This window comes from Diachasma alloeum, unplaced genomic scaffold, assembly GCF_001412515.2.
Source record: "Diachasma alloeum isolate Michigan unplaced genomic scaffold, Dall2.0 Dall_scaffold_00200, whole genome shotgun sequence".
NCBI lineage: Eukaryota > Metazoa > Arthropoda > Insecta > Hymenoptera > Braconidae > Diachasma > Diachasma alloeum.
The window spans coordinates 802,174-827,465 of record NW_021680365.1 but is presented as its reverse complement, the minus strand read 5'-3'; the positions used below and the strand labels follow the sequence as shown (position 1 = coordinate 827,465).

Genomic DNA, 25,292 nt, shown 5'->3' with positions numbered 1-25,292 from the left:
TCCAGCCCCTGAGAAGCCCCGAAAAGCCTCCCCCCCATCATCAAGACCCCCCCTCGGCCCTCAACTCTCCCAGGAGAGTCGTCACAACGACATCTCCCTGGACCTGAAGAAAGACATCATCTCAGAACTGGAAACAAAGATCGAGAGTGGTCTGATGGCCCTGAAAATCCCCGAAGATTCGAAGAAAATTGTAAATAAATCGAGTCCTCGACTGGCCCCAGTGGACAACACCCTCTCCAACTTCACGATCACGACGTATTCGAACCAGAAGAGCCCCAACATCTACGAGAGCCCAGAGGACAGTGACAAGGTCTTCCCCGAGGCCTCTGAGGAGAGAATCGTGAAGACGTTTGCGACCCTCTCACGTAATCGATCGCTCTTCAATAAAGAACCTGTTGCTGTCAGTTCTAAAACTGATAAAAATGTGGGGATCGAGAGCAGGGGGATGATGAGAGCGCAGAGTGTCCAAGAAATGGACTCGAAGGAGGACGAGGTGAAGCTCCCAAGTCTGAAGGCAGTCGAGAGATCCAGCGTGACCCTCAGACCGAGAGACGAGAAATCATCGGTGCACAGGTCCAAGAGCTACATCGTCCTGTCGAATAATTCCAAGTACAGAGATGAGAAGAAACCGGTTGATGTTGTTGACAATATGTTCAAGTCCACGAGCTACACGAATTTAAATCAGGACGACGAGTTGCAGTCTGTTCAGGTCCTCAAGAGCATTCTCCCACATCTGAAGAAGTCGACTCTTCCGGAGGAGAAAATTGAGAGGAGTTCTGAGAAGCCTGATGAGTCTAGACGATACAAATGGGCTGGACCACCTGCGATATCCCTGGGGAGCTGGTCGGAGCGACCTTCCATCAATGTTCAGATCAAGCATGACACGGATTACAAATTCGGGAGGAGTAATCAGACTGGGGGAAAGACTGTCGTCAATCTTAATTCCAGTGGCAATGGGGTGGAGGTAAACTACGAGAGGGCCACGAAGATTTTACCAAAGAAATCGTTTGCTCATGATAAGTTAAACTTCACGAATAATGAGGTGGAAGTACTTTCGAAGAAGGAGGTACAGGAGGTCAAGGGTAATTGCAACGAGAGAACGAACATCTTCCAGGAGAATTTATCGAAGAATCTGGGGAAGCGAGTCTTTTCGAATGGAAAAATCGAGGAAAGTCCGGGTGTCAAGGAGTCGTCGAAGGGGATTCGTAATGATGAAGATGTTAAAATCGATACGAGACCGGTGAACTTCAAGGAATTGACTCAGGCTTTTGGGCAGGTGAATCTTCGAAGCAGATCGAAGTTCAGTCAGAACGCCCAGAATCGTCATTCAGACTATTTCGATTCTCGTCAGGAGATTGATTTCAAGGAGCCAGTGAAGACCAGTGACTGGCCCAAGGTCAAACGATACACATCGGTCATTGGGATCAACCCCCAGATGAATTCTAATGGATTCAAGAACGAGATCATGAAGATGAATGTTTCATCAAAGGGGAATGGGCTCATGCCAGTTGTCAAGGGGTTTAAGATGCAGAAGGACTTCCAGAGTGAATTGAATTCACATAATTCGGTGGAGAAATTTACGGTGCCTCCACCACCTACTATGCCAGTAATAACGGGGGTCACGTTGAAGAGCTCCAAGCCCAGGCCCAAGTCGACGAATATCTGTCAAGAGCCCAGGGATCAACTCTTCGAGTCCATCAGAAATTTTGGGAGGGAGAAGCTGAGAAGTGTCAGCAGTGTCTCTTAAGAATTCTTGTTCCAGTTTGTTTTCTTGTTCTTCTGGGGTTTCCTGCTTTGGAAATCGCGAGGAAGCTTCTTATTTTAGTTTGAGATGTTTGAGGATTCTTCTATTTGGGAGATTGTTGGTTTTTCCATTCGTGTTTGATGGCAGTGAGGCAGATGTTGCAGAAATTTGTTTAGGAAAATTAGGTTTTTGGCGGAAATAGTGGAGAAGAAATTAACACTTTTGGCTTTTTTGCAATTATTGTTCATAAAACAACATGACCTAGATTCATTATGATTTATTATGAGTCTAGAGCCGTTACGAAGTGAAAATAGTTAAATTTAAAAAAAGTCAAAAGTTTCCACTGATTGAATGTAACACTTCTCACTCGATTTTTATGCACTTGGGCTCAGTTTATTCGCTAAAATATTCTCCATCAATTTCGAACGATTTTTTTAATGAGGAAAAAGTATAGCTATTCGTTCAATAGTTCGTTAGTTTTTTCACGTGAAAGTTCTTCCGTAAAAATAGAGCCACAAAGAAATGAAAAAAATCATTCATTAATTCAATAGAGAATGTTTCGACATAAAAAATGATCCCAATTACATTGAAATCGGATAGAAAGTGTGACTGGAATGGAGTTCTATGGAGAGAATTCTTGATAGTTTTCTTCAATGAACTGCAGTGAAGATTCGTTAAATCCATAAATTTCGTCGTTGCTGCATTCAACTGAATTCCACCGTCAACTGGAATTTGCAGATTTTTGTGGTGAAAAAAAATCAAAACTGTAATTTTCTGAGATTTATTTCATTGCAGACTGCCTCACCTGGATGTTGTTAATGCTTGATGATGGAGATTGATGAGAAAATCGAAAAAAAAAGGGATTATACAAGTGCATATTCCAAGATGACCTGAGATTGATGGTTGAAACCAGTGGGATTCGAAAGCTACGGAGGTTTTTTTGTGAAAAATATCTCACGCGACTTTTTCTTTCTTCAATAATCGAGAAGAAATGACAAGATGTTCTGCAGGCTCCAGTGGCTTCAGAGTTTTCTAATTCCGTATCGAGATGTTGGAGGAAAAAATGATGAATTCATTCTCAATTCATCAGTATCTCACGATATCCGAGAATATCGAACCGATTTTTCTCATTTATCTTCATTCGGCATAATTGCTAAACCAGAATTTCATTGATGTTTCCAGTTTCTGAAGTGTAAATACTTATTTTGTTACGAGAATATTCGGAGGTGCTACAACAAGGAAATTAATCATTAACAATCCTAGGGTTCAATCATCAAATCCACATTTTTGATCGGATTAATTCAGTTTAATTCTCACTTGTAAAATTGAGGAAATCGTGAATCCCATCAAACAAAACAATTGATTTATAAAACTTAATTAATTCCTTTTGTTCATGAATTGAAGCAATTGAAATTGATGAGCTTCAGTGGATTTATAATTACCCTCCGGAAAATCCACGAAAATTCATTGAAGACGTTTTTTGTCAGTCTATTCTATAAAAAAATGAAGAACAATTCTATCTGTTCAATTCTAATTTATAAAAAACTGAATTAATTATTCTTGTTCATGAATTAATCCTGTTAATTGATAACCAACTCAATGGCTTTAGTTTCATTCAATTCAAATTGATGAGCTTCAGTGAATTTACAATTACCCCTCGGAAGACCCACGAAAAATCGTTAAAGACGTTTTTTGTTAGTCCTTTGTATAAAAACAATTATTTAGTTTTATGTCTAGTATACAGTATTCGTAATTGCTCACTTGCAGGCTAATGCTTACCCCAAGTTAATTGGTTTTTATTCATGTGAAATTCCGTTTGATCCTTTGGTTACAGTTTTTTTACGTTACATAAATACCAAAGTTGGTACAAACGGATAGATAATTAATCAATTAATGAATTAACCATTGAGAATGATGAGGAATTGTGTAGAAGAACGGGACCAAAGGTTTACTATTAATTAATGAATAGTTATTTTATATTAATTACAACGTTAACTTAAGGAAATCAGAGTTAAGTGAGAGTAAGTTTTTTAGGATGAATTAAATATTATGGAGGAAAGAGAAATAGTGCCTTGTAAAAATGCTGGTCAGTCGAGTGATATCAAAACTAAAGATGTAATAAAATTACGAAAATCGAAGTGTTAAGAAATTTATTGAAATTAGTCGAGTGAATGGACGATTGAGGTTAATTGCGAAAGTAGAGTTATTAGGGTTCATTATTCGATTGTTAATTGATTCGATCAGTTCAGGGGGATTTATTGGAGAATATTTTCTTCAAGGAATGTACATAATGTTATTTTAAGGCAGTCTATGCTGTTAGCACCAATGTTCATTGAGTTTAATACTTTCGAGCGTATTTACATCGAGTTAGGGTCCAATGGATGTGTATAATCTATGTATTTATTTGTTTCAATGTGTATTAAAATTATTCGATAATTATTTATGGTTTATTTTGTTCATTTAATGTTTTAACAGGTGGAAAAAAGATTTATCTTCATTGTCTTCGCGTTTTTTACAGCACATTGGATCAACTTTATCACGTCTTTCATGATTATGATTTCTTTTTAATTATCAGGGGTTTATTGCTTTATCCCTGATAAATTGCTGTTGAAAAATAGAAAAAAAGGAATTTTTCTTTGATATTTTTCGTGGTCATTGTGTCAAAAGCATAAACAAGGGCTCAAATGCACAAAAATTCTGAAGAAATTGGAGTTCTAGAGGAATCTATTGTCAATTTTGCTGAATTTGGTTTTTTTAGATTAATTTGAAAGAATTGAGTTTTTTTGTCAGAAAATAGAATTTTGAATGAATGCTATTCTTTTCTATTCTATTCAATTCATAAAATTGTCAATAGCACAAGATTTTGAAGCACCGACTCAAGTCAATGGCAACAAGTCGAAACTCAACTAAGAATCACATGAATACTGGAGTTAATGTACAATAAGTTAGTTGGAGAGTAAATAAACCATAGAATGAGCTTTTCCAAATATTAAATTATGAGTCTCTACACATAATCTTAAATATTTTTATTGCCGTTGAAAATCAAGAGCATAAACAGAGAAATTGGTTTTCTAAAGAAATCCAATGTCAATTTTTCCTTAATTTGAATTAATTTTTAAAGTGATTGGAAATAATTTGTTTTCTCGTCAGAAAATAATTTTTTAAATTAATTCTATTCTTCTCTATTCTGTCCACTTTATAAAATTTTCAATAGCACAAGATTCTGAAGCACCGACTCAATCCATCAATGGCAACAAGTTGAAACTCAACTAAGAGTTACGTGAATACTGGAATTAATGTACAATAAGTTAGTTGGAGAGTAAATAAACCATAGAATGAGCTTTCCTAAATATTAAATTACGAGTCTCTACTCCTAATCTTAAATAGCATTTTTATTGCCGTTGAAAATCACAGTTGGAAGGAGAGAAGTTGAAGAGTTCTTAGTCCTCTGGAATTGGCGTGTTGCAGTTGCCATGCCATATCTTCGCTTCTGAGTCACATCTCGAATAGTTATCGAATACGTCAGCGTATCCACGATCTCTCCACCACGTGCACAATTGTCGGTTCCATCCGCAATCGACGGTATGGATTAATTCAGGTCTCTCCATGCCAAGTAGAGTATAAAAATCTTGATCTCCCAAATGGCCCTGGAATCGCAATCATCTTTTAACTTTGACTTCACGGCATTAAAACAAACATTTTAAGCTATGATCGAATTCATTTGAAGCATGATATCTAAAGTTGTCCCCGAAATTCCGATTTTCAAAAAATACAAAATGCGATACATCGCATTTGATTTTGTTATTTTTTTAAATGTTTTTGTACATTAAAATAAAAAATCCAATGAATCCACCATTCATTCATCTTTTATGAATTCATTTATGGATTAAATGGATTAAATGAATCCATTTAATCCATTGCATGGATTAAAGTGTCCATTCTACCCCACCTCCCCTACGATAAATCAAAATAACGTGCAGTGAACTCAGCCTTGAAAAACCCCACCTTAAAGCTATACTTCTCAGTCATATGCTCCACCATGTCCTCGCTGACAATCTGGTCGTATTCCAGCGAGTTCCTGAGCCTCTCAAGATGAAACAGCACCACTCCACTATTGTACCCAGGATACCCCCCACCTCCAAAAGCCTCTCCGAACCGAGTCTCCGGGTTCTTGCTCCTGTACAGATACAGAACGTGTCTGTAAACAGGTGTCAGCTCCGGGGAGAGTCCAAAAAGGGCAGTGTCCCCGAACCCCTCAAACTCCCTGAACAGCAGTTTCACATCCTTCCTGAGTTTCGTGTCGACATCCAGCATGACAGCGAACTTCTGCTGTGGGGAGGCGATCCTGTGGAGCCCCAGGGAGAGAAAAAACAGTGCATCAGAGTAGTAAGTCCCTGGTTTGCTACTGAACTTTGGGGACATGACCTCGACAATGTCCTCCAGCTGATGTGCCAGCTTGTGCACATCGTAATATTGCACGTTTATGGTTTTGTTCAGCTTCAAGGAGTTCAGCTTGATGACATCGTCCGCAATCACCTGGCTGTCGTCGTCGCTGATGAGGTGAAACGTCAGGTCAACAGTCGAGTGCCTCATCAAGGACTCTGTGAAGATCCTGAACTTCCGCCTCATGGGGGAGTTCGTCGTCACCTTGGTGAAGATGCTCCAGACATTGTAGTAGCTGTCCCTGGGGGGCTGTGGGGACTTGGCAGGGGGTGGCGATGTCACTGATGTATTTTGGGGGATTTTGCTCAGGGGGGAGGTCTGGGGGTCCTCCGGCGGAGCATTCCGACTCACCAGGTGGCTCGTCCAGACGTTGGACGTCTGCAGGCAGTACAGGAGCAGTATCACGACCCCCAGAACTGTCAGTTTCACCAGGATGTGGCGTGATGAACGCATTTAACTACTTCATCATTCGACATCACAATATTGCACTCTCGGTGGGTGGGTTCACGATTTTTCACTGCATTTTTTGTTTGGGAATTAGTGTTCGGGGGAAGGTGAGGGAGTTGTTGATTTGTGGGCTGGGCGCCATCTTTAATGCTGATTTTAGAGAAGTGTCGTGCGCCACTCCGGCGGCCAGGGGGGGGATATGATTTTTTTTTTGGGCTCAAATGAAAGAGCGGGTCGAGAAATGGCGTGGTAATGTCTCTAAACATGACAAATGTCTCTAAAGCTGATGTCTGTTTTGAATTGAAAAGCAGAGTTGTGACTACATTGTCTAGTGGGGTCTAGGAGTCATTAGCACGCCATTTCTCGACCCAGAAAAAGTCGCCAGCAATTTTCAACAGAGTGTGAGGCTCAGTCGTTGACTCAAAATCAAACATTGAAATCTTTCTTTTAAAATTCCACTAATTACTCGTCGATAAAATTATATAAATTCACAGCGAGTTCATTTGCGTTTTCAATTTTATTAAACCCTTCAATGATATTAGATAGAATTGTTCTATTTTCTTCTGACTTAAATCATTTGGACAATTATTATTCGTTTATTCGTGTTTCATAGAATGGTATTCAATTCTCCTTTGTTTGTTAGACGGGCTTCATGAAAATTCGACGCAAGACGATTGTATTCATGAAAACCGCCTCATTTACGATTCGAGATATTGCCCTTTTATACAGAGAATAAGGGAGGAATCTCCATTATCGATCAACAGTCACACTCAATTCCATGTGGAGCAGTGGAGATCTCTCTCAAGATATCGCCATTGTTCGTAATACTCCAAACAGCCAAACACAGGGGAACAGAACCGAAACCGAACTCGAGTAGTGAACAGACAAGCTCATATACCTGTATTCAACTGTTTGTGGTTATACCCGGAACATTTTTTTTAATCTTTAAGATAAAATATATATTTTTATGCCGATAAACTCACACAAATTGCGATTATTTATTACTGATAAAAACCTAGTTTTAACGAGGGAGAACAATGGGGGTACCAAAGTTCACGCGATTTATTTGTGAGAGGTATCCCTGCCTCTTGGAGGTGTTGAACGACTATCAGGTAGGACAATGAAGCCAAATCTCTGGAGATTTGTGAGAAAATCTTTACAATCTCCGTTCGATCCCCCTGAGCACGTGATTATCCCCAAAATCGTCGACCTCTCTCTCTCTCTCTCTCTCTGAATCAAAAATTACTGACAAATGAGTGGACTTTTTTTTTCATCATCTCACATGCTCTCGTGCAGCTTCAGCATCACTCCAGATGTTAATTACGACTCTTGTTCGTTTGTTTACAGATCCCAGAGTTTGATAACTTATATTTAGATATGAATGGCATTATTCACTGCTGTTCACATCCCAATGATGCTGATGCACATTTTCGAATAACTGAAGAGACTATTTTTAAGAATATATTCCTCTACGTGGAGATACTATTCCGCACGATAAAGCCACAGAAGTTGTTCTTCATGGCTGTTGATGGGGTTGCACCACGTGCCAAAATTAATCAGCAGAGGAGTAGGAGGTTTAAGTCGGCTAAAGCGGCTGAGGTTGTCGAGGCTAGGGCACGTGCCAAGGGTGAAGTACTACCGGAGGAGGCCAGGTTCGACTCCAATTGTATCACTCCTGGAACTGAGTTCATGGCTAAATTGACTGAACAGCTGAGGTATTTTGTTATTTACAAGATATCCACTGACAAGTTGTGGCAGAAGTGCAAAATTATCTTGAGTGGACCTGAGGTAAATATGAATTTCTCTTCGGAATTGTGAGGTTTTTCTGGATTTTTTGTCTGCTCTTGTGGCTGTTTGTTCATTTAGTGAGTTGGGGTGATTGTTTTTCAATTCGTTTGATGGTTTTGCTCATTCATTCGCGTGGATTGTAACAGATTATAAGGAGTTAGTTGAGCTCATCGTAATTGGGTAGTACATCTGAGAATTCATGATGATGAATTAATGAGGATCGGTCCATTCTTCATTAATTGCAGTCGGACGAAATGTAATGGGGGATATTCACGTATTTTGGTTTTGTTTTGGTGTAATTGAACATCAGAATTTTATTTGAGCTTATTAAATACTGAACAAATTGATTAATTAGTTGGGCATTAGGGGATAGCAGTTTTGCTAGACATGCGCGAATGTGAAGATCCTTTTCTCCCTCTGACATTGCAATTTAATTTATGAATACTTTGGCTATTTTTTTCCAGTACAATGCTGTTCTACTTTTATAGTTGAACATCAGAGCTTTCATTTGAGCCCCATTTGACCCTAAGTTCCCGGATATTTTACAATGATTTTATTATTTAAACTTTATAAGTCTGCATTTGAATCTTGATGCCGAAGGATTTTAGAAAACATTTTAAAAATCAGAAAAAAACTGGAATGTTTACTTCTGGAGAAAGATTGATAACATATTTGAAAAATTGTATTTTTTTTAAATTTTGAGCATTTTCTATAAATAATTTATAAACAATCAATTTTTTTTTCTACCGTAAAATGATGTTTAGAACCATACCAAATTTATTTACATTCAGAATTTTACCAGAAGTCGATTTCAAGTTTAAACAATTATTTATTTATAAACAACGAATATTAAAAAATAATTCTTACAAAATGTAATTTGACTAACGCTGAATATTCATCATTTTTTCAAATTTTCTCCCGCAATTTAATTAACAAATTTGATGATTGAAAACGGATGCATTTCTATATGAAAATGGACAGACTTGGATATCCTTAAGCACAATTTTTTAAAACTACCTTAAACTTGAAACATTCTCAAGTCTCGCAAAAGCTCGCCTGAACATATTGCTGACCGAAACAGTTTCCCCAATTTTCAACAGAGGCCAACGGGCTTCCCCTGCCCACCACCTGAAAAAAAAAATAACCCAACTAAATCCACCCCCAGGTGCCAGGTGAGGGTGAGCACAAGATAATGGACTACATCCGCTACATGAGGTCCCAGCCAGACCACGACCCCAACACCCGCCACTGTCTGTACGGTCTGGACGCAGACCTGATAATGCTCTCCCTCTGCACACACGAGCCGCACTTCGCAGTGCTCCGAGAGGAAGTGAAGTACGGTCGAAACCCCCAGAAGTCGAGCACACTCCCCGAAAAGACAAAATTCTGTCTCCTCCACGTCTCCCTCCTCCGCGAGTACATGGAGCACGAGTTCGAGTCCCTAAAGTCCTCCCTCCCCTTCCCCTTCGACCTAGAAAAAATAATAGACGACTGGATCCTGATGGGATTTCTGATCGGCAACGACTTCATTCCCCACCTGCCAAACCTCCACATAGCGAATGGAGCCCTCCCAGTGCTGTACCAAGCCTACATGGAGACCCTCCCAACCCTGGAGGGTTACATAAACGAGTCTGGAGCCCTGAACCTCCCTCGATTCGAGAAATTCATGGAGAAGCTCTCGAGCCTGGACGTGAAGCACTTTTCGGAGCACCAGGCAGACTTGAAGTACTTCGAGGGCAAGACAGGTCGTCGTGCAGCCGAAAACGATCGAACAATGAACAAAAAACCCAGCCCAGAGGACAATCCCCCGAAGAAGTCCTTCAAAAAGGACCTGGAGAACCTGATCCAGTCCACCGAGGAAATGCTCCTGGGCCACTCCGACGAGGAAGACGATCTCCTGGACACCGAGGACTCTGACAACGACACCTACACCCTGGAATTCCTCCAGCACAAGCAGGACTATTACCTGAAAAAATTCGACTACGAGAAAGTCGATGCTGACGTGATGAGACAACAGGCTGAGGCATACGTCACAGCCATCCAGTGGAATCTCCACTACTACTACAACGGCTGCTGCAGCTGGTCCTGGTACTACCCCCACCACTACGCCCCCTTCATCTCGGACATAAAGAATTTCAAGGATTTGAAATTTAATTTCGAGCTTGCAACGCCATTTCTCCCTTTTCAGCAGCTGTTGGCTGTGCTGCCAGCTGCCAGCAGAGGTCTTCTGCCTGAGGCTTACCAGGGGCTTCTGACGGAGGAGGAGTCACCCATCATTGATTATTACCCTGGGGAGTTTAAAACGGATCTCAATGAGAAGAAGCAGGAGTGGGAGGCCGTTGTGCTGATTCCCTTTATCGATGAGAAAAATCTTCTCGAGGCCATGGAGCCTTACAATGCTAAATTGACGCCTGAGGAGCAGAAGCGAAATCGTCACGGACCCATGAGCGTTATTACGTACACGGAGGCCAACCTGGGGGTGATAACGGCGCCAGCTTACTTTCCCACGATCGAGAGTCATGCGAGGATCACTCTGGTGGACCCCAAGGACATCGATGTCCCCAGGGAGAGGCTCAGGAAGGGGCTCATGGAGGGCGCCAAGCTGAGTGTGTACTTCCCAGGTTTTCCGACGCTCCAGTATCTCCAGCATGAGGCGAAGCCGGAGAAGGGCAAGGTCAAGGTGTTCGAGCAGCCGTCGAGGAATGAGAACATGATGATTACGATTTTGCCGAGGGAGACGCCTGGGATCAATCAACTGGCGAGCGATCTCCTGGGGAAAATTGTGTTCATCAAGTGGCCGCATCTGCTGGAGGCTCATGTCATTGGGGTCTCGGATGGCTCCAGGAAGTTCTCGTTGATCGATCCTGACAAGGGGTACAGTCCGGATAATGTGAAGAGGGAGGAACTCAAGGCACAGGGGCTGATTCAGTGGAGGGCAGAGGCTAGAGACGTCTCCATGGGATACAAAACCAGGTTTGAGATTTTGATTCTTCGTTTGGCGTAGGATGTTCAAACTCCACGTGAGGAAACGAAATTTGAAATGAATGAAAAGAAATTATTCGTCAGTGATTATTTTGTGGATTAATTCTCAGTTTGAGGAGAATGAAAGAATAATTCAATTCTTCCTAAAATTATTTTCTTACAGAATAGTTTAACCAGAAGTTGGACACTGACGATAATTTTCGCATTAGGCATAACATTTTTATTCATTTTTGTTATTTTTTATGATTTTTTCGGCATTTTTATTTTTTTCTAATCTCGAAAAATTGTTTTTCTCATAAGATGCTGTGCTATTTTGCCACTTGGTATTTAAATATTATCAGTAATACTAGACTGCCAATTGGACACGAACTCAGAATGTTTTTATTCACATCAACTTCCGTTTTGAATTTATTTCAGATTTTCGTCTGCAAAATTTAAGTTATGTTTATACTACTTTAAGTCCGCACTGAAATTTCAAAAGCATAGGGCCCTCTATTCATCGTTCTTATTCGTAGTACTTCTGTTTTAATGTGAGAAAATGAGAAATAATTAAGTTTTGATTTTTTGGTTTATCAGAAAGAGGCTTTAGAGGGATAAAATCTTTAAAAGGATCATCATGAGGCAACTCTCAACCGATTAACTCAAATTTTAGTTCTCACACATAATATTTATGTGTATCCAAACATAACTAAATGCGCTTTTTTAAAAACTTCTGTTTTTTAGTTTCCGAGTTTGTTTTCTCAAAATTGGCTGAAGTGAAAAATCGACAAAATAGTAATAATTAATCTACATCATAAATTTTTTAAGATTTTTCTAATCATTCATTCAGAATATAATGGAGAAAAACTATGACGAAAATCTAAAAAAATTCATACTTCAGTGACAATTTATTTCAATTTGAGCAAATTGTCTTTTTCTCATTTTTGAAAATTATCAATTGCATTCTATTTTGATGTCCTTGAAAAAAAAAGAGCAGGAAATTCAATTTTCACTATTTTTTCCATGTTCTGGATTAAAATAAGCTCTTAATGAGAATTAAGGTATTTGCAATAAAATCCTAACAATAATTCTGTAATCTTATCATTCTGTTAACTAGATTTGGAATAATCACTGGGGACATCGAGGCTCTAGTGCACGTGCGACCAATCACTGGTCGCAGGTACATCCTGACGTCCCAGGGTCGAATGTCCCTCCAGAAGGAATGGTGCAACATCCCCTCTTACTGCCCCTATCAATCAATCGTTCGTGATATCGCCGTCGAGGAGACCGGGAACATCTCCCACAAGAATATTTCCGAGATATACACCCCCAAGAGTGTCTGCTTCATGCTGGGGCACCCTCACTACGGGGCCATGGGAGAAGTGGTGGAGCCGGGGGTCAATCACAAGACTGGAAGGGTCAAGGTCGCCATGAATTTCACTCCAGAGCCTGAGTTCTCGGCTCTCAAACGAGAGCAGCACCAGATGAAGATGCAGTACATGCATGGCTCCATTGCTGCCCAGAGGCTGGGGATCAGTAGTCATCTGTTGAGTAGAATCACAGGTTCAATTTTTGTGCAGCCGAATTTCTCGGAGAACGAGAAGAAGCAACAGAATGTTGGGTAATGGATTGCAATGGATTTTTCAAACTCTTCTCACTATATTTTTAATTTCAAGTATTTCACAAATCAGTAGCGAAGTGATACAAAAGTCGATTTTGACTATTATGAGTTTTCAATGAATATCTTGAAATCCAAGAGAGATGGCAAGATTTTTGTCACAATCTTTTTTGTAGCTCTCGATTTACTCTACAAAAAAGCTCTCTACAAAAATTTCGTTATCTGTCTTAGATTTGGAGATATTCCTCGAAAACACAGCTAAGGGCTAAATCGACTTAAACTACTGAAATTTTTTATTTTGATTGATGATTAATTTTTATTATTTTGATGGAAGGTTACAGAATGACATAATTATACTTGGAAATCAGATTTTCGAAAATTAATTATCGTCTTGAGTAATGTATTTTAATTATCAATTAGTGATTGTTATTAATTGATGATTAACGAAATATTGAATAGTGATAAGTCATACCTTTGGAAATTTATACCTTTTAGAATTTCATTTTCCAAGAAATCTTTTAAAATCACCTTGACTCATCTCGTTTCATCAGTTAATTATTTAATTAATAACTAATTAACAACTAACTATGACCTTGACCCCTATGAGCCCTCAGAAGGGCCCCTTAAAGGGTCAAAATCCTCAGTCTCATTATTTTGGATTCATTTGATTTTCGACAAGTTAAATTCCTTCAGTACAAACTCCAGAAAATTCAATTTCCGTTTAAATTCCCCCAGACTGAACCTCAAATTCAACAAGAGGAACGAGGAGCTCCCCGGTTACACGAGGAAGGTGAGTGGCCAGTGGATGTACAGCTCCAAGTCAGTGGGACTCATCAGAGACTACATGGAGCAGTACCCGAAGCTCTTCGAGCGGCTCGTGGAGAACGTGGGAAACGACATCTTCAATGAAGACGATTTGTTCACGTCAGGAGGTGGTGATGTAATGGACGTCGTGAAGTGGCTGAAGGAGCAGCCCTTCAGGGCTGTTGAGAGTCGCAATTGCCACTACGAGGGGCTTGATCCTGACATTATTGCTCAGTTGCAGACAGAGATTGATGAGTTCGTGGAGAAGAATGAGAATAGTGCCAAGACTGTTATCATGCAAGTCAAGCCACACTTGTTATTCAAGCCTGGTATCAACAATGGAAATATACCACCCGATACGAGGGCTAAACATCGAGTGTTCGATAGAATAATATCGGTTAAGGAGAATTCGAGTGTTCCACTTGGGTACAAGGGGACTATTATCAATGTCCAGGGGGTGGAAGGAAACAGTGATAATGTTTATGATGTTTTGTTTGACAAGCCATTCATCGGGGGAATTTCTTTCACTGGTGGCGCCAACAGTCGCAGGGCCAAGCTCCATGCCGCTGAGTTTATTAACATCAGTCATGGGGTGAGGACTGAGCAGGATATCGCGGGAATTGTTAATGTCCCTGATAAGATCGTGAAGAAGAAGCAGGCCGGGGTGGATAGTGCTCAGAACAGTGCTTTTGCCTCGTTCAATTCACAGGGGAATTTCTTCCCTGTTTTTGGAAAGGGGAAGAGTCAGAATCACAGTCAGGGGCAGGGGCAGGTCTGGGTTATGAAGAAGAATCAGGCGCAGGGGGCGAAGAAGGAGGCGGAGAAGAGTGAGAAGAAGGAGGTGAAGGGACAGGCTGGGAGGAAGGCTGAGGCACATGTGGGGACTGAGCAGGGCAGGAAGAGTGAGGGGAATACTGAGTTCCAGATGCTGTGGAATGAACTGCAGAGAATTCCGGTAATTTATTTTGAATAGAAATTATCGATTGGGTGAAGGGAAAGGCATATTTAATTAATAATTCAAGGAGTTATTAACATTAGAACAAGTGGACAATTGCAGTTTTTTATCAATGAGTGCAGTTATTGGTGTTGATAAATTAGCAATTTGCTTCCGAATAGGTTCTTTTTTTTTAATTATTATTTCATTATTCTCTTCTTTTTTTTTAGGTCATAGTACTATCATCAATTGAAATGTCATCAAAATTTTGCGCATTATTTCGTTCTGTCAAATAATTCTACATTCAGACCCCCTCAAGAGTCGAATTCGTTTTCAGTCCGGGTTTAATCAAGGTTCAATCAAGGTTTAATCAGTGTATAGCCGGGATTTAATCAGGGTTTATTCAGGATTTAGCCAGAGTTTAACCCAGGTTCTGTCGGAAGTTAGTCGGGACCATGAATCAATACGAATAAGTATTCAACATAATAGACTAGTACCTGAGTTTAATAGAGATAGAAATTTTGATATAAAAAGCTCATGACGGTATTGTGTAACTCGATAAGCGATGATACTGTTCTCACCATTTTTCAACTTGATTAAGAAGGCATTGAAATATACTTTTCAAGCCCTGAATTTATGCTATTACTGATGATTCTTTCAGTAATCATGAAAAAAACCGATTTTCTCTTTCAAATCGCATAAACAATGTGCTGTAACTCAACATCGAATTGTGTGACCCCCATCATATTCTGATAGGATCAAGAGGGTATTGTTATCAATTTTTTGAGCCATGGCTAATGCCATTTCGACGACAATTTTTTGAGTGATCATTGAAAAATCGATTTTCCATTTTTTAAATCGATATTCTTGATTTTTTTTAGGAAAATATTTATTGCTGTTGTTTATAGGTACCTACGAGCAATACAAAGCTTCTGATACCACCATTCCCACAGATGAGGCCACCAATACCAACGGCACCAATCGCCTCTTGCATACCAGACGCGGTAAGTTCATAATTCTTCACCTGATTTATTGCATGGGATTATACAGCTGTGGGATATGAGATCGACGGTAATGGAAGTCATTAAATAACTCGTTAACATTCATTATTCTTTGCTGATTAATTTTATTTTTGGAGTTTCACTGGGTGGAACTTGACAATTCATCAGTGAAGGGGTGAATTGTCTCGTAATTTTGTATTTTATATGACAGTTAAAGTTTTGTACAGTAGATCTACAAAAAAGTTTAATGAAATTTCCATCTCTTTTCTCTTTTTGATCTTTCACTTGACGATTAAACAAATGTTAAATTGCTTTTGTCTTCATATATCGTAATAAATTAGCAATTTGCTTCCGAATGATCGTTTTGCACATCATATTTTTTATATCGTACATCATTTGTCGTTTTATACTATTTCGCTCAACTGAATTATATTTCTTCTTTAATTGTGTTAGATTTTTCGTGAAAATTCTTGTAAAAATCAAATGAAAGAATGATGCTATCTATATTATCTTGAAACTCCGACGAAGTGGCATTGAAACAATTTTTCTCAGCCACCATTCAATGAATGCAGAACATTTTTTAATTAAAAAAAAATTAGAAAATTCTAAAAATTAATATATTAGTTAAATTCAATTAATGTCGATGGGTAGGGCTCAATTACAATTGTAAGCAAAATTGATCTTCAACTGAAATTATTTGTCACCGCTTCACTCCTGAATCGCATGATTAATTAACGTAGACCACGTTTGTCTAATAAAATCGTCCCATTGTCTGTTGATACCTCAGCCACAAGATCCAAGCGCCTTCTTGAAGGCTGTCCTGAAGATACCAGACGACAAGGCCCGTGATCAATCAAAGCCACCAGCAACAAACCGAGTACCTTTCACATTCCCACCAACACCACCAGCTCCAACATCTAATGTCCCAACGTCGAATGCCCCGACACTGGTGCAACAGATGTTCGATGTATGTCTCATCAATTCATCCACTTTCTACTATCTAATTTTCCAAAAAATTGATCTTTTATTCATCTCCGTCTATCACTCAACTATTTTATTCACAATTGAGTACAACTGGACATCAGGTGTTTCATTCAATTTTTCCTAATAATTTTTTTTCGTCAAATTCATTATTCCCATTAATGATGAGTCATTTTCATTATTCTTATTATTTTAGTGGAGACGGGATATAGAATGTCATAATTATACTCAGCAATCTGTTACCGTATACTTTTTATCAACACGAAAAATGCATTATAATTGTCAGTTATAAATTGTTTGTTAATTGATGATTGACGAAATGGTGAATCGTGATGTTATACCTTTAATTGGGAATTTTGGTTTTATCTTGAGAATTAGCGGTTTGAGGGAAAAATGTTGAGACTTTTTTTTCGTGGAACTAATTCGATATTTGGATAGAAGTTGCCGAATTGTCGATGTGTTTCGTCAATTCCCCCTTTTCCGTTCCTTTACTCTTCCAAAAAATCTCATAAAATTACTTTTATTCCCTCAACTTTCTATCGCTCAACTATTGAATTCATAATTTAATATGACTCTGACCCCTGGGATCCTTTCATGTAATTGACTTTATCCACTTTGCTTTTCAGCATGCAAGGCAAGCGCGAAAAGAGAACATCTCCTACTGCGCTCGTCTGTTAAACCACTTCCAACTGATGGGCATTGGCATGCCCAGATACTTCTACAGTACCCAGAAGAACTTAGTTCACGCCCAGATAATCCTCCCAGACATGCGAACATTCTACGGTGACTTGTGTTCGAATCACGAGCTGGCAGCCGAGAGTGCAGCGAAGAAAGTCTACACTGAGTTGAACCTGGACAACGCACCAAAGCCTCGTCCCTACTTCGATCTACTGCCCCCAAATGCTTGGTTGAACGTCCAGCCCCCAGTGAATGTACAGCCCCCAGTGATGATGTCCCCCAGGTCATTCCCAGATGCCCAGAAGCCACCAGTGAGACCTCCAGCCAACTGGAACGTCAGAATGCCCCAGCAAGCCCCAGGCTTCACCCAGATGGCTCCTCCCAGGATGGGCCATCCCATTCCACCGTTAATATCACCGGGCACTTCGCAGGCGGAGGGAAAGCCTGAGGTCAAGCAGAGCGCACCCTTTGTGCCCCTTCAAGCTCAGAAGAAGACACGCTTACGTCATCCCAAGGACAAATCCCAGGAAACACCGCATTATGCCAAGGAACAAACCCCTCTCAAGCCACAGAAGGCCAAACCCAAAGAGAATTCTCCAAAGATACCCAGGGATGAGAAGGCTACGAAGGAGAATGAACAGAGCAAAGCGGGAAAGGACAATCCAACAGTTGCACAAAAGAGCTATAAGAATCCTAGGCAAAGGAGGTCGAGAATTGCTGCCAATTTTGGATCCTCCGCTGCTAATGGCAGTGATAAATAAATGTATCGATTTTGGGGTTTTTTGAGGATATGTTCGATGAATGAGTTTCTGGGGTTCTGGGGAGGGGGCAGTAATGAAGTGGTGAATTGGGATATGTTGTCTTTGTTTTTTTATTTCTTTTTGGAGCTGATTGTTATCGAGATTGTTTGGAGGGGAGTTGGAGAGCTATTTCTAGAAATTTATCTGCTAAATTTGGAATTTATCTCGATAATGAGGAACTCTGGAGAGAATTTCCAAACTCAATTTTTCTACATTTTTTTTTAATGACTCGTCATCAACATAATTTTGATATTCAACTAGAGGTGCAACATTCGAAATTGAGAAAGGACAATCGTGTATATTTTTTGTGCAGAATTGAATTTTTAGCAAAAATTGTCTTGAATGTTTTGTCGGAGCTCATTACTATCGAGATAATTGCATATTTCAATAGATGTTGAAAAGTTCAAAAAAATTTCAATTTCTAAAAAATTTCCACTTATCTCGATAACGAGTGATTCTCAATTTTTTTTCTACAAAGAATGTACATAAATTTTCGTAAAACACTCGTTATTAAGATGACTTTGTTATTCATCCAGAGGCGAAACGCTTGAAACTGAAAAAAATAGGGAGAATTTAGCATTCATCCCGATTATTCTGCAATTATCTCGATAATGAGTGACTCTAGAGGAAAATTTTTTTGTAAAGGATTAATCTCCTCAAAAATGTTCAATTAATAATTGATCTTTTTCTAAAATTCTTCATTGAGAAAAACAGTTCTAAAAATCTCGAGATACAAAAAAACGATCTCGCCACTTCACTACTAAATCAATCCCTGAAATCTCATGAAACTGTGCGTGTATCATCAGGTTTTTTTACAAATCAATGAAACGAATGAATTTTGTTTTGTTCTAAACGTCAGAATGGGTTTTCAATTGTGAATATTCTGATGGAAATTTTTTCCTGGCAGCTTTCACTCAATTGACCTCATTCAACCGAATAATTTTTACTTATGTTTTGATTTCCACCACTTTACGTGAGTATTTTGACACGACGTTTAGTATTATTGAGTTTTGATATTATTATTGAAAAGATGTAAATTACATTTTTTTTATTTATTCATACATCTTAGTTTCTGTGTCAAATCAAAGCTTGAATGTATGTGATAAAGATGATAAATTGTTTTTTTTCTCAGGATTCTTTCGTATTTTCTTACAAAAAGGAAGAAACTGTGTTTTTAACTGAAAATCACAATCATGTGCATATGATATTGACGAATGTAAATTTTCAAACTTCATGTGCTGCCAGTACTGATAAGAATTCAGAGTACGATTTAACAAATGTTTACATTGATTTGATGAATTTTGTAAAGAAATTAAAAGAAACATAGATAAATATGCTTTCTCATTTCATTTTGTAGAATCAGTGAAATACATTTGAATAGAACATGAATAAATAATCACAAAGTACAATTTTTCTAAATACTATTTATATTGTTTCTTCGTTTCTCTCATTTCAGAACACAGCCCACACTGTCAGATATTAAATTCAATTTCTCATGGACGTAATTGTCCTCAAATCAAATTTATTGTCAGACCCTTCGTGCTATTGATACATCAGCAACGATTAGAAAAGGAAAAATTAATTATCAAAAATTCTTCAGCATCGACAGATTTATTAATGAAAACCTTAAAGAAGCAGATCCAACATAAAACGTTGGTCATCATTTTTACTCATTAATTGATGCATTTTACAGCAGTTGAGTGAAATATCGAGACAGACATCATTTAAACACTTCATCGAATCCCTAAATTGCATCTGAATGTCGATAAGACCTTTTCAATGTGACAATTCACTCCCCTAATCTCGAGGAAATTGAGAAAGTAATGGAAGAGACAATTTACAAAAATTCCTATTGAAAATAGTTGCTTGACGTCTTTAAATTGTTAATTGAGATTTAAAAACTTGATGAGTAGAGAAGAATAATTTCCTCGGTAGTATCATGCAAAGCGGACAAGCGTATCCTAATCTCTCGATTTCATAAGACTAAAAAAATTAACTCTAGGTATTATCTACAATCCTATCACAGGCTTTTGACACTGCAAGCTGAATTTCTGGAGTGTCTCGAATAATCGTTTGTTGTTTCGTTCCCTAAGAACATTTCTCGTGAAATCCTCCTTCTGTCCTGGTGTCGTCAGTGCTGTTGAATCCTCGACAGCCAGTCTCAGCCATTGTCCAGTGAGCTCCCCAAAACTACTGTTCAGGGTCAACAGAACACGTGCGTGAGACTCTAGATTCGTTTTTGGTATCCTTCCACCTTGAATGAATAAATAATGCGTTTTTTAAATTCAATAAATTACTCAATAAATTAGAATAAATTTTTAAATGCAGATGCAAATTTATATTTAGAATGCAATGAAGATAAGATCGAAAACGAGATATTAAATTATTGGGGGGAATTAATTAATGAATAATTAATTCAGTAACGAAACGGTAAAACGGTTTGAGTCACCTTAGCTTGAGTTTTTGAGGAATACCTCCGAATCTAAGGGAGATAGCGAAATTTTCGTAATCACCTTTTTTGTAGAGCGAATCGAGAGCTACAAAAAAGGTCATAACAAAAATTTTGCTATCTGCCTTAGACTCCGAGATATTAATTGAAAACTGACCGATAGTCAAAAACTATTTGAATCGTTTTACCGCTTCGCTGCTGAATTATTTAATAGGTTTTTGTGGGGCTGAGGGGGGTTTTGCGTGGTTCCACATGTTCTTACCGACACAATGTAAAATCATGCAGACGAGCTCCTGTCCAACCATTGATACAAATGAATTCAAATGTCTGCTGTTTACAGCGTGAGATAGAAACGTTCCTGCTGCTTTGATAACTCCGTTCTCTGGTAATCCTAATCCACTAATGCCTGAAATTAAGAATAATCAACATGAATTATGATTTATAAAGTCAATTGTCATTCGTAATTATCAAACATTCAATGCAAAAAAACTAAATTAACAAATTAATTGACAAAAAAAAAACTTTTTGTATTACAAAAATTCTAATTTCTATTTTAAAATGTTTTAAGTAATATTTTAGTAATTTGGAGGTGGCAAAATTCAACAATTCAACTTACACGTCTCATTAAAAATTGAGAATACCCAAGTATCCTTGCAGTTGCAACGTTAATCAAATTACATTTCCCAAGAGATTGAACTTTCTATCAAAAATTTTCGTTTCGATGAATAAATCGAAGATATTATTGAATTTTTGGAGAACTCATTTTCTAAAAATATCTTCCAACGCTTCAAAATGGAATTTTGAATTCAGTTCGTCGCTCTTTAAATAATAAAATCATTGCAAAATGAACTTAACATTTGGGTCGAATCTTAAGACTTCAACAGTTGCGAAAGCCTCTCAAAAACCATAAAAAATGATGAAAATATGAGTTACATAAATCGAAGTTATTCTAAGAGAAACCATAATTCTCAAAAAAGTCTCTTTCTCAAAAAACAAATGTAAACCCACCACATCGAAGCATATCAGGCACCTGTTCCGGCACCTGCAGCATGAGCATAGGTGTCTTCTTGCAGACCTGCGCCAGCAGTCCCAAATAGGACTCCAGCAAGTCCGACAACTCCGAGAGATTCCCCCCGGCGGCCTCGCAAGCCTTGAACCCCCTCAAGCTGTGCCCACTGATCTCCCCAAAGATCGTTCCAATCCCATTCTTCACATCGCCCCCGCAGAGGAGCACCATCTGCCTGAGCAATCCCAGCGCAGCAGGATGTGGCCTGACCTTGTACGAATTCACAAGAATAGGAAGCAGAGGCCTGGCCTCACTCTCCGGATGCAGAAGACACTGCAGAGACTTCTGTGCACAGGTGTGCATGGCCTCGAGAATGAGATCATCCTGTCCCCACTCGGCATGGCCAACGATCTGATTGAAAATGGGCACGAGTCCATCGAGAACAGACTTGCCAATGGCGCCCTCCAGAGTCGACAGGAACATCGTGATCATCTTGAGCTGATTGGCAACAGCGATTCTCCCAGTGTTGAGGGGATGCCTGAGGAACTCCTGGAGTCTAACGACGCAGAGGCCGAGAGTGGCGTCGAGGTACTTCAGCTGTTCCTCAGTGGTTGAGAGGGAATTGAGGAGTTTGCCAGCTGCATACATGAGCCTGAGGCCCTCGCCCCCGCCTGGGGGCACTACAGGAAGTGTCCTTGAGATGGTCTCCAGGATGGAGGGGGCCAGAGGGGCCAGGTGGGGGCCCCCCTCCCTGGAGATGTCCTTCAGGGCCATGGAGGCAGGGGTCGAGGCGACGGAGCCCTGGGTCAGCCCTAGGGTCACCAGCTGCAGAGACCTCTCCAGCCAGGGGTCCGGATTCTCCCCGATCCACTCGGCGTAGGCTCCGATGGTCGAGCAGGCACTCGCCAGTACCTCCCTAGGGTAGTTCTGGTAGGGTATGTGCAGGAGGACTAGGTCTATCAGCGCTGGGACGTACTCGGTCTCCTGCGTTCCCACGCTGTCGCAGAGGGCTTGGAATGCGTGGAGGGTCGACTCCACGTCCGTCCACTTCTGATTGTCGATGTCAGGTCGCGTCAATCTTCGCCCCAGGAGGATCAGCAACTCGTGGCCGAGGATGTTGTAGCAGTAGGTGAGGGTGTCCGCTGCGTCCTGGCGGTAGCATCGCAGGAGCTCACGCTCGTCGGCGTCGCCTGCCTCGTCGGGGCACGAGGGGAGAGTTGCTTTGCGCAGTAATGCTTGAACTAGCCGCGCGTAGATTGGTTTCAGGGCGTTACGCGCTCGGTCTTCTATTGGGGGGTCCAGCGTCGTCACCGTGTCCTGGAGGGAGTACCTGAGGCAATGGCGGGGGGACAAGGGGAATTTCGAATGAGAAAAACGAAATGAAATAGAATTTTTAGAGAACTATATTGTCTATTTCCAAATTTGGAAATCTGACATTTTAGGTAATTGATAATTTTGGGGTTTTGTGGTATCACTGCGGAATATTTATGAAAATAATTTGTTAATAACGCGAATGGAAAGCTAAGGGAAATTTTTCGTTGTTGAAAATTTGGGGATTTTTTACTTTGAATTCTTCTGTTGGAATTTTTCTGTTGAGTTTAATGAAAATGTTTTAATTGTGTAAAGTGAAGAATTAATTCGGAGAATAAAAAGGATATTCAATTGAGGTGAATAAAAATGGAAATAAAAATCATGTTTGAGTTTAAATAAAAGCCCTAACATGCGAAGTAGCTGTGTGACAAGGGTAAAAGAGGAAATCCAGATGAGAAAGACGAAATGAAGTGAAAAAAACGAGGGGAATTTTGCAGAGAAATCTAATAAAATCGAATTTCTAGACCTGAAAATTTGACATTTTGCTTAATCGATAATTTTGGAATTTTTGTGGTATTATGTACTACTGAATAGTGAAGAAAACGATTGACTTGTTAATAACGCACATCGATATCTAATGGACATTTTTCGTTGCTAAAAATTTGAAGATTTTTGACTTTGAACTTACATTTAGAATTTTTCTATTGATTTCAATGAAAATGTTTCAATTTTGTGGAGTAAATAATTCATTCATTGATAGTGAATTCTCTATTAGAACTCGAAAAATATTCAATTGATGTGAATAAAAATGCAAATAACAATCAAGTTTGAGTTTAACCGAGGGAGTTTTTATCTAGTTTAATTATGAATTCTCGTGCAGCGATATTACTTGATCATTACTTTGTAATGATTTGATCCTGTAATTGGCTTTATTCACTTAACTAAGAAATCACCAAAATAAATAACTAAAATAAACAATTTCCCAGAAAATATACATACCAAAAACCAAAGGGAATGCAGCTCTTCCTCTCCTCAATAGGATACCGTCCGGGTAGTTCAGAGCACTCCAACAGCATCTTGATCAAGGTCTCTGAAGTCCACCTGTGTCCATCATCGTCATCCTCAGTAAGCGACAGCAAAACGAACCGACTATGAGTATCCCCGAGAGAAGTGAGCAGCTCTGAGAACTGAATGCCCCCCTTCTGCTCAGCAACAGTGACGAGTCCCCTGGCCCACTCCCAAAGCAACTGCGGCCGTTTCGGCAGTTCCGAATGAGAGATAGCAATGATGAGCCACTCTTGGACGAGCTCCCAGCCCCTGGCATCCTCGATGGCGTCCTCAGTCGTGGGGACATAGTGGGAGGCAGCAGCCACGAAGTGCGGATACAGCTCCACGAGACTGTCGACAGGCAGTTGCCCAAGCTTGAGCCAAGCCAGGGCGCACTCAATGGACAAGAGGTAGATGGAGTCATCCGAGGACTGGGAGAGAGTCCTCTCGTACGTGGAGAAGACCTGTTGCAGGAGCCAGGAGGTCTTGCACCAGCTGGCGATCAGGGTGTCCCTCAGCTTCGGCCTCTTGAGGCCACATCTCCTCTCGAATTCTCGTGGCAATGCTATCAGCACCCTCAGGAGCAGGTCCAGGGTGTCCTGGGAGTTGTAGGGAAACATCTGGATGAGGTCGTCTATCATCCCCTCGTTCTCGTTCTTCCCCTCGAGGCCGTCACTGCTGGCCAGAAATGCCGCCAGTGCCTGGCACAATCGAGCCAACACCAGCTTCGATGTTGTTGAGTTCTTCATCAAACTCAGAATGCGATTTCTCAGGTCGTTGTAATCGGAGACTGGCACTTCGTTCCATTGTTTGGAGATTTTTGCGTGGAGCGTTGTTGCTGCGAAAAACTGAACCTCCCAGGGGCGCGAGGGCTCCAGGAGCGGCCAGACGTGCGTCCAGGCCTCGTGGGAGGCCTGGAACTGCAGCAGCCAGAGGTGCGCGTCGTTCGCACCTGCTGAGTAGAAACGACGGACTGCGTCCTCCACTGCTGTTGAGTAGTCCATTGCTCGGGGATTGGGGTTTTATTATTGTTGGGTTAACCTATAAGGTGGAGGGATACTGGGGGTTTAGTAAGCTGGGGGCGGTGAGAGGGTGAGGGGCGACACTGGCGGCGAGGGGGGGCCGAGGGGTGACACTGACATTTCACTGGGGCAGAAATTTCGAGGGATTTTTTGAGGGATTTCTTTTGGGAGAGCTTTGAAGTTCGACGAGAGCGAATGGGGGTCGGTGATCCACTGGCACTGACACCCAGGGACATGTGGTCGCCATCTTGGGGGGGG

General features: G+C 40.2%; 4 protein-coding genes across 6 annotated transcripts in view; 2 read left to right on the top strand and 2 right to left on the bottom strand.

Annotated features, from left to right (window-relative positions):
* Positions 1–4,185, top strand: part of LOC107035734 — a gene marked incomplete in the record, with an annotated part of 86,048 nt that extends 81,863 nt beyond the window's left edge. For both annotated transcript variants that reach the window (XM_029125918.1, XM_029125919.1), the window contains 1 exon segment: positions 1–4,185. In XM_029125918.1, coding sequence (XP_028981751.1) covers positions 1–1,747 — 1,747 coding nt within the window.
* LOC107035736 (xyloside xylosyltransferase 1) lies at positions 4,056–6,781 on the bottom strand. The gene is made up of 2 exons (XM_015253304.2): positions 5,750–6,781; positions 4,056–5,391 (listed from the first exon to the last, which is right to left on the bottom strand). The coding sequence occupies exons 1-2, from the start codon at positions 6,638–6,640 to the stop codon at positions 5,185–5,187; spliced, it is 1,098 nt and encodes a 365-aa protein (XP_015108790.1). The 5' UTR covers positions 6,641–6,781; the 3' UTR covers positions 4,056–5,184.
* A 716-nt stretch (positions 6,782–7,497) lies between these two features.
* LOC107035760 (5'-3' exoribonuclease 1) lies at positions 7,498–19,623 on the top strand. 2 transcript variants are annotated; one of them, XM_015253331.2, is made up of 8 exons: positions 7,498–7,746; positions 7,982–8,422; positions 9,588–11,395; positions 12,501–13,004; positions 13,737–14,760; positions 15,648–15,743; positions 16,528–16,707; positions 17,348–19,623. In XM_015253331.2, exons 1-8 carry the CDS (start codon positions 7,672–7,674, stop codon positions 18,158–18,160), a joined length of 4,941 nt encoding a protein of 1,646 aa, XP_015108817.1. In that variant the 5' UTR covers positions 7,498–7,671; the 3' UTR covers positions 18,161–19,623. The 2 variants fall into 2 exon arrangements, with proteins under 2 accessions (XP_015108817.1, XP_015108818.1); XM_015253332.2 differs by lacking the exon at positions 16,528–16,707.
* Positions 19,532–25,265, bottom strand: LOC107035761 (importin-13). Its single transcript, XM_015253333.1, has 4 exons — positions 23,965–25,265; positions 21,657–22,984; positions 20,911–21,054; positions 19,532–20,453 (listed from the first exon to the last, which is right to left on the bottom strand). The coding sequence occupies exons 1-4, from the start codon at positions 25,014–25,016 to the stop codon at positions 20,209–20,211; spliced, it is 2,769 nt and encodes a 922-aa protein (XP_015108819.1). The 5' UTR covers positions 25,017–25,265; the 3' UTR covers positions 19,532–20,208.
* Positions 25,266–25,292: the final 27 nt, after the last annotated feature.